Raw genomic sequence first — 9,092 nt, 5'->3', positions numbered from 1 at the left:
GCTCCGTGTTATTATATTTTTATTCTTTCACTCCGTTTTATTTGTATCTCTGTGTGTTGTGGTTTATTGCTTTCCTTGTGCTGTGTTTTGTGTCGCTCTGCGTGCTATACCCCTCTGTGTGTTGTGGTTTATTGCTTTCCTTGTGCTGTGTTTTGTGTCGCTCTGCGTGCTATACCCCTCTGTGTGTTGTGGTTTATTGCTTTCCTTGTGCTGTGTTTTGTGTCGCTCTGCGTGCTATACCCCTCTGCGTGTTGTTATATCGCTTTGTGTGTTATATATTGCTCTGCATGTTATATCTCTGTTTTATTATATTGCTCTGCATATTATTATATCACTGTGTGTAATATCGCTGTGCTCTGCGTTACAAGTCCTTTTGTTAGTAAGAGGTTAATATATTTCTGCAGATATTGACACAGATACTGTGACATGCTGCAGGCAGTATATGCACATTACCTACTACCCGAAATAATAGAGCCCATTATGCAGTGCAATCACACACACCATCTCTCTACTGCGCAGTCACACACAGTGCAGTGAGACACACGTCTTCTCTTTGTGCAATGCATTTTATTAGTAATGGATGGAGTTTCTGGTTGGAGTTTCAGGCTGTGTGATCTCTGTAGTTGCCACATCTTATTCTGAGGCAGTATGAAGCATAATCAGGGACCACCTCACCCTGTCAAAGCAAAGCAGGATGGTGGTGGTGGTGCTCTGTATGGAGAGGTTGGTATTCTGTTATTCTGTGCAGTATGGGATGGGTCCACATAAGGCTCCCTGGATCCCCCCCGGAAGGGCCAGTCAGTCACCGCTCTGGTCTTCCCCTTGCATTCCGTCTCCAGGGGGGGATAAGAAGTGTATTTCCTGGGATGGAGTTTTCAGAACCCCCTGGACCAGGTCAATGCAGCTCTGAGGGAAGACAGGTGAGATGGGTCAGTAGTAATCCCCTCCCTCCCCCCCACCACCCCTTGCTGCTGTAAAGGGGCAGGGCATATACCTTCAGAGTTATCAGTGTCTGCAGCCCGATGCTGAATTCTGTGACATCATCTGGGGGAGAACAAAAGAAGGTCAGTCACCCCTAAACCTAGACCTCTTAACACCTCACACCCTATACACACTGCTTACAAGCCCCACTCCCCTATACACACTTCATATTCCACATACTTATATCGTAAGCTCTTCGGGGCAGGGGCTCCTTTTCCTAATGTTTTTATTTTGTGTTTGAAGCACTTATTCCCATTATGTATTACATTGTATTATTCTCTTGTGTGATTATACCCTATATACACACCCTATACACCATGCTCTCTCACTCTATACCTCAACCCAAACCCAACGCCCTGCTATCGCACCCTACTACTCAACCTAACAAACCCTACATACCAACCCACACCCTGTACACTCGCCATACACCTCAACTCATACTCAAGACCTTGCTCTCACACCCTACATCTCAACCCATACCCAACACCCTGCAGTCACATCCTATTTCAGCTCACAACCTATACACCTGCTCTCACACCCTGCAGCTCAATCCATACCTAGTACACACTACACTTCAATGCATTCCCAATACACCCTGCTTCTCAACCCATACCTTATACACCCTACATCTCAACCCATACCCTACACCCTTCATCTCCCTCCACACCCTGTACATCCTGCTCCAACACCCTACATATCACCAAACACCCAATACGCCCTATATCTCAACCCATACCCAAAGCACCATGCTGTCACATCCACATCTCAACCCTCAACCTATACATTTTTCTCACTCCCTACCCCCTGCATCTCACCCCACACCCTGATAAATGCCTCCCTGGCACTCTCAATATAGTTCCTTCAGGCCATACTGTCCCCCAGATTTCTCTGTCCCCTGAACCCCTGCATCCTAGAGTCTCAGACTCCACTCTCACCCACGATCACCGCTGTGCTCTGCAATCTCTCAGGTCCCAACTCGATGTCTACACATAGCTCCTCATTGGGCCGTCTCTGTCCTGTCATATCAGGGACCGCCAACCTGCAGAGAAAAGGTGCCTCAGACACTGCATCACACTGAGTCAGATCCCCTGAGCATGACAGTCCTAGGCTCTGTATCTTTACACCTGTCCTGGAGGTACCAGGCTCTATCTCTGCACCAGCCTTAAGGGTGCCAGGCTCTGTATCTCTGCAGCTGCCTTAGGTCGCGCTTATAGTGACGGTGACGTCAGGCTGCGGTCACTGGAAAAATAAAATTGAGATGACTTCCAGCGATCGCGACCAAGCTGTCACTCCGTCATGCTTACTATAAGCGCACGCAACAGTAGCAATGCATTTTATATAAGCGCAGCCTTAGAGGTGCCAGGCTCTGTATCTGTACCAGCCCTAGAGGTGCCAGGCTCTGTATCTCTGCACCAGCCCTAGAGGTGCCAGGCTCTGTATCTCTGCACCAGCCCTAGAGGTGCCAGGCTCTGTATCTGCACCAGCCCTAGAGGTGCCAGGCTCTGTATCTCTGCACCAGCCCTATAGGTGCCAGGCTCTGTATCTCTGCACCAGCCCTAGAGGTGCCAGGCTCTGTATCTCTGCACCAGCCCTAGAGGTGCCAGGCTCTGTATCTCTGCACCGGCCCTAGAGGTGCCAGGCTCTGTATCTCTGCACCAGCCCTAGAGGTGCCAGGCTCTATATCTGCACCAGCCCTAGAGGTGCCAGGCTCTGTATCTGCCCTAGAAGTGCCAGGCTCTGTATCTGCACCAGCCCTAGAGGTGCCAGGCTCTGTATCTCTGCACCAGCCCTAGAGGTGCCAGGCTCTGTATCTCTGCACCAGCCCTAGAGGTGCCAGGCTTTGTATCTCTGCACCAGCCCTAGAGGTGCCAGGCAATGTATCTCTGCACCAGCCCTAGAGGTGCCAGGCTATGTATCTCTGCACCAGCCCTAGAGGTGCCAAGCTTTGTATCTCTGCACCAGCCCTAGAGGTGCCAGGCTCTGCACCAGCCCTAGAGGTGCCAGGCTCTGTATCTGCACCAGCCCTAGAGGTGCCAGGCTCTGTATCTGTACCGGCCCTAGAGGTGCCAGGCTCTGTATCTCTGCACCAGCCCTAGAGGTGCCAGGCTCTGTATCTGCACCAGCCCTAGAGGTGCCAGGCTCTGTACCTGCACCAGCCCTAGAGGTGCCAGGCTCTGTACCTGCACCAGCCCTAGAGGTGCCAGGTTCTGTATCTGCACCAGCCCTAGAGGTGCCAGGCTCTGTATCTGCACCAGCCCTAGAGGTACCAGGCTCTACACCAGCCCTAGAGGTACCAGGCTCTACACCAGCCCTAGAGGTGCCAGGCTCTGTATTTACACCAGCCCTAGAGGTGCCAGGCTCTGCACCAGCCCTTGAGGTGCCAGGCTCTGTATCTGCACCAGCCCTAGAGGTGCCAGGCTCTGTATCTTTGCACCAGCCCTAGAGGTGCCAGCTCTATCTCTGCACCAGCCCTAGAGGTGCCAAGCTCTGTATCTGCACCAGCCCTAGAGGTGCCAGGCTCTGTATCTGCACCAGCCCTAGAGGTGCCAGGCTCTGTATCTGCACCAGCCCTAGAGGTGCCAGGCTCTGTATCTGCACCAGCCCTAGAGGTACCAGGCTCTGTATCTGCACCAGCCCTAGAGGTGCCAGGCTCTGTATCTCTGCACCAGCCCTAGAGGTGCCAGGCTCTGTATCTGCACCAGCCCTAGAGGTGCCAGGCTCTGTATCTCTGCACCAGCCCTAGAGGTGCCAGGCTCTGTATCTCTGCACCGGCACTAGAGGTGCCAGGCTCTATCTTTGCACCAGCCCTAGAGGTGCCAGGCTCTGTATCTGCACCAGCCCTAGAGGTGCCAGGCTCTGTATCTGCACCAGCCCTAGAGGTGCCAGGCTCTGTATCTCTGCACCAGCCCTAGAGGTGCCAGGCTCTGTATCTCTGCACCAGCCCTAAAGGTGCCAGGCTCTGTATCTGCACCAGCCCTAGAGGTGTCCGGCTCTGTATCTGCACCAGCCCTAGAGGTGCCAGGCTCTGTATCTGCACCGGCCCTAGAGGTGTCCGGCTCTGTATCTGCACTGGCCTTGGAGGTGCCAGGCTCTGTATCTGCACCGGCCATAGAGGTGCCAGGCTCTGTATCTCTGCACCAGCCCTAGAGGTGCCAGGCTCTGTATCTCTGCACCAGCCCTAGAGGTGCCAGGCTCTGTATCTGCACCAGCCCTAGAGGTGCCAGGCTCTGTATCTCTGCACCAGCCCTAGAGGTGCCAGGCTCTATATCTGCACCAGCCCTAGAGGTGCCAGGCTCTGTATCTGCCCTAGAGGTGCCAGGCTCTGTATCTCTGCACCAGCCCTAGAGGTGCCAGGCTCTGTATCTCTGCACCAGCCCTAGAGGTGCCAGGCTCTGTATCTCTGCACCAGCCCTAGAGGTGCCAGGCTCTGTATCTCTGCACCAGCCCTAGAGGTGCCAGGCTCTATATCTGCACCAGCCCTAGAGGTGCCAGGCTCTGTATCTGCCCTAGAGGTGCCAGGCTCTGTATCTCTGCACCAGCCCTAGAGGTGCCAGGCTCTGTATCTCTGCACCAGCCCTAGAGGTGCCAGGCTCTGTATCTCTGCACCATCCCTAGAGGTGCCAGGCTCTGTATCTCTGCACCAGCCCTAGAGGTTCCAGGCTCTGTATCTGCACCAGCCCTAGAGGTGCCAGGCTCTGTATCTGCACATTATCTGTGTGAGTTACTTAACTTGTGCAGCCTGTAACAGTCAGACCACCTTTTCTGAATCCCTGTCTAGTCCTATAGGTGCCTATTTGGGGGAGCTCTGTCCTGTCACTGGGTATTCTCCTGCCCTCTTCCTTCTTACCCGAGCCGCCCCGCACAGCTTCGAGAGATGAGGTTCTTCTGGCGGTCAGTACATATTCTGGCTGTGACATCCTGAGTGCTCACCTGGGGGAAGGAGTCAGGGAAAGGGGGGTCGGGTATGGAATTAAGGGAGGGTGAAATAAAGCAATGCCTGGGGGAATGAGAGGAGGGGGGCAGGATGTTGGGTCATACAAGGAGCAAACACAGGAATTGATTTGAGACCAAGAGGTGACACAGATGGGGAGTGTGAGCTTGGGTACATGTGTGAATTGTGTAGTGCTATTTGTGTGTAAATCAGTGGGGGCGTGTGTGTATGAGTACTTGAACAACTGCCATATTGATGACCCCTCTCTCCCTCGGGCTACCCGCTTTCTCTCTCTAACCTCTTCTTTTGGCCTTCAACAGTGGACTGCAGCCAGCACCCACAAGGATTGCCACTACCTAGACCTGGTTTTCACTAAAAACTTTTGTGTCTCTGATTTCTCCATTTCCCCCTTTCCTCTCTCCTCTCTCTGACCATCACCTCATCTCATTTTCTCTCTCTCTTCTCCCATTCTCCATCTCCATCTACTCCTCGTTTCTGCAGAGACCTGTGCTCTATTAACCTACCAGCTTTTGATTCCACTTTACACTCCTCACTCTCCTCCCTCAGCTCTGCCCCAGACCCTCACAACCTCGTCAGGAACTACAACTCTGCCTTATCCTCCTCCCTTGAGCTACATGCCAAGCTTTCTCTTTGCCGTCCTCGCCCTTCTAACCCCGGCTAAATTCCCACACACGCATGCTGCGTTCATCCGCTCGTTCCTCTGAACGCCTCTGGAGGAAATCTCACACTATCGCAGACTTCCTTCGCTACAAATTTATGCTGTTGTGTTTCAACTCTGCCCTCTCTCAGGCTAAACAAACCTACTTTTCTTCACTAATCAACACACACAAGTCTAACCCACGCCAACTCTTCTGTCTTTAACTCTCTACTCAAACCACCCTCAGCTGTCTCACCTCAGGACTTTGCTGACTATTTTAAGGAAAAGGTGGAATCCATACATCAGAACATCCCCTCTGTTTCCTCCTCCAATCCTACACCGCTTCCAAACTCTCCTCCTGCCTTCCTTGACTCTTTTTCCGCTGTCTAAGAGGAGGATGTTTCACTGTTGATCTCCTCTTCTCCCTCTACCACTTGCCCTCTTGACCCCATTCCCTCCCATCTCCTAAAACTTCTTGCTCCTACAATAATCCCTATGATCACTCACATTTTTAACTCCTCCCTCTACTCTGGTACCTTTCCATCCTCCTTCAAACATGCAACAGTTATACCATTTCTCAAAAACAGGAAGCTTGACCCTACCTGTCTTTCTAACTATCGACCTGTCTCCCTCCTGCCTTTTGTCTCTAAACTCCTTGAACGTCTTGTATTCTCTCGCTTGCTCCATTTTCTCAACACCTATTCTCTCCTAGGACCTCTACAATCTGGCTTCTGCACTGCTCACTCGACTGAAACAGCCCTCACTAAAATAACTAATTACCTCTATGCTGCCAAAGACAGAGGTCATTACACTCTGCTCATATTACTTGACCTCTCTGCAGCATTTGCACTGTGGACCACCCTCTTCTCCTTCACATTCTCCATACTCTTGGTATTCGTAACAAAGCTCTATCGTGGATCTCCTCTTACCTCTCCCATCATACTTTCAGTGTCTCTTCTGCTAACACCTCCTCCTCCTCTATCAATCTCTCCGTGGGGGTACCCCAGGGCTCTGTCCTGTGACCTCTTCTCTTTTCTCTGTACACACTTTCTCTAGGTGACCTAATATCGTGTCTTGGGTTTAAATATCACCTCTATGCTGACACCTGTCTCCCCTACAATCTATCCTAAACGCTGCTGCCAGAATCACTCTACTCTTTCCTAAATCTGTCTCAGCGTCTCCCCTGCTGAAATCACTCTCCTGGCTTCCTATCAAATCCCGCATCTTGCACTCAATTCTCCTCCTCACTTTTAAAGCTTTACACTCTCTCTATCCACCTTTAAGACCCACCTTAAGACACACTTGCTTAAAGAAGCATACGAGTAGCTCCATGGCTAATACTATACACATGAAGCAAAGCGCTTGGCCCCCTGCAGATGCACTTACCAGAATGCCCTCCTACTGTCTCTGTACGTTCTTCCTACCTACCAATTAGATTGTAAGCTCTTCGGAGCAGGGACTCCTCTTCCGAAATATTACTTTTATGTCTGAAGCACTTCTTCCCATGATCTGTTATTTGTATTATTTGTTATTTATATGATTGTCACGTGTATTACTGCTGTGAAGCGGTATGTACATTAATGGCGCTATATAAATAAAGACATGCATACATACAAGGTTGTTTGTGAGTGCGAGTTGTGGGACTGTGCAGTTGTGTGAGTGTATGTGTCTCACCTTACACGGGATGAGCAGAGTGTGTCCCATCCACCCCCTTGTGCTCTTGTCACGCAGGTGGGGGGGCTGTGTCCCCTCGTCACGCAGGTGGGGGGGCTGTGTCCCCTCACCACGCAGGTGGGGGGGCTGTGTCCCCTCGTCATGCAGGTGGGGGGGCTGTGTCCCCTCGTCACGCAGGTGGGGCGGCTGTGTCCCCTCGTCACGCAGGTGGGGTGGCTGTGTCCCCTCGTCACGCAGGTGGGGTGGCTGTGTCCCCTCGTCACGCAGGTGGGGAGGCTCTGTCCCCTCATCACGCAGGTGGGGGGGCTCTGTCCCCTCATCACGCAGGTGGGGGGGCTGTGTCAGGCCGCTGGGTTCTCTCCCTGGGTTCCCCCCCAGCAGACGTTTCTGTATCACACTGTACGGTTGCTGATTTCATAAACACAATAACACTTATCACTGAGCTGTCCTGCCTGCACCTCAGGGTGCCACCTCAACGACAGGCTCACCCAATACTTTCTAGTTCCTTCCCCCATTCCCCCCTCACAATTCCTCCCCCTCCACCCCCGCCCATCCCATCACCTGCCCCCTTCTTCTCACCAGGTCTTTACTGGTCCCCAGTCTCCTTAGCTGGTCCAGAGGCAGCAGGTCTGCAGAGTCTTTGTGGACAAACTGCATGGCTTGTTTGAGACGTCTCTGCTGATGCAGCATCGCTGATCCCCTCATGTCCTCTCTCTTGGGGGGATCCTCCAACCTGGGATCCACACGCCCTGGTCCAGTAATGTGGCTCTGACCGCTCATGGCGCAGGTCCAGTAATAACGAAAAAACCCAAACCAGGACCCTCTGTGAACACCTGCTGTCTATTCACCTCTCTCCCTGGATGCTTCTCTTTGCCCTTCTCTCCCTCACACTCTTTCCTTTTCTCTCTCTGGTATTCTGGGGATTTCTCCCTCTGCTCCCTCCCACCGCTATGCAGAGATTTCCCTCCCTTCTCTCTCTCTCTCTCCAATAATCTGTCTGATTTCCTTTCTTATGTCACCCCCAGAATACACTTTTCTCTCTCGGTCTCCCTCTCTTGTTTCTTGCTCTGTCTCTCTATTCATATGTGATTGTGTTAATAAAGTCCCCGCTCTCTGTCAGCTCCTCCTGCACGTAGTATGACCAACATCATGTTCCCACAACTATAATTAAACAGAGGAGAGGATGGGAGAAAGGAGAGAGGGGAGAGAGAAAGAGGAGGGGAGATTGGGTGGGGGGGGGGGGGGGAGAAAGAGGAGGGGAGATGGGGGAGAGAGAGAAAGAGGAGGGGAGATGGGGGAGAGAGGGGAGAGAGAAAGGAGGGGAGATGGGGTAGAGAGGAGAGGGGAGAGAGAAAGAGGGGGGGGAGAGGAGAGAGGAGAGGGGAGAGAGAAAGAGGAGGGGAGATGGGGGAGAAAGAGGAGGGGAGAAAGAAAGAGGAGGGGAGATGGGGGAGAGAGGAGGGGGGAGAGAGGAGGGAAAGAGGGGGGGAGATGGGGGAGAGAGAGGAGAGGGGCGAGAGAAAGAGGAGGGGAGATGGGGGAGAGAGAGGATGTGGAGATCGGGGAGAGATAGGAGAGGGGTGGTGGAAGGCATGATAGGGAAAAGGAGCGGGGGGCTGCTAAGGGCAAGTGATGTGGCAGGGGGTAACACCAGAAGCAGCTCGGGGTAACTTCTCAGGTTAAATACAGAGCAGACGCTGATTTAAACTGAATGTGTATACACCAGGTATATTTATCATATACCAAACAGACAATGTCCAGTAACATCACTTGTGGCACACGAAGAGTTAAACATAAAGTATTAGCGCATGAACTGCCCCTGAAATCTTCACCATGAGAAAAATTCCT

General features: G+C 52.3%; 1 protein-coding gene across 1 annotated transcript; it reads right to left on the bottom strand.

The window, feature by feature from the left end:
- Positions 1–553: 553 nt before the first annotated feature.
- Positions 554–8,467, bottom strand: NRIP2 (nuclear receptor interacting protein 2). The gene is made up of 6 exons (XM_075602307.1): positions 7,824–8,467; positions 7,245–7,652; positions 4,829–4,911; positions 1,917–2,020; positions 995–1,044; positions 554–906 (listed from the first exon to the last, which is right to left on the bottom strand). The coding sequence occupies exons 1-6, from the start codon at positions 8,022–8,024 to the stop codon at positions 799–801; spliced, it is 954 nt and encodes a 317-aa protein (XP_075458422.1). The 5' UTR covers positions 8,025–8,467; the 3' UTR covers positions 554–798.
- Positions 8,468–9,092: the final 625 nt, after the last annotated feature.

Source organism: Ascaphus truei, chromosome 5, assembly GCF_040206685.1.
Source record: "Ascaphus truei isolate aAscTru1 chromosome 5, aAscTru1.hap1, whole genome shotgun sequence".
NCBI lineage: Eukaryota > Metazoa > Chordata > Amphibia > Anura > Ascaphidae > Ascaphus > Ascaphus truei.
Note: the sequence above shows the minus strand (reverse complement) of the source record. Positions and strands in the feature narration are given on the sequence as shown.

Bases quoted from the DNA above. Each gene is read 5' to 3' on its own strand.
- NRIP2 (XM_075602307.1), bottom strand. From the start codon at position 8,024: ATGAGCGGTCAGAGCCACATTACTGGACCAGGGCGTGTGGATCCCAGG. The intron at 7,653-7,823 runs GTGAGAAGAAGG...TTATGAAATCAG, and splicing joins TGGGGACCAGTAAAGACCTG to CAACCGTACAGTGTGATACA. The intron at 4,912-7,244 runs GTGAGACACATA...TCCTTCCCCCAG, and splicing joins CTCTGCTCATCCCGTGTAAG to GTGAGCACTCAGGATGTCAC.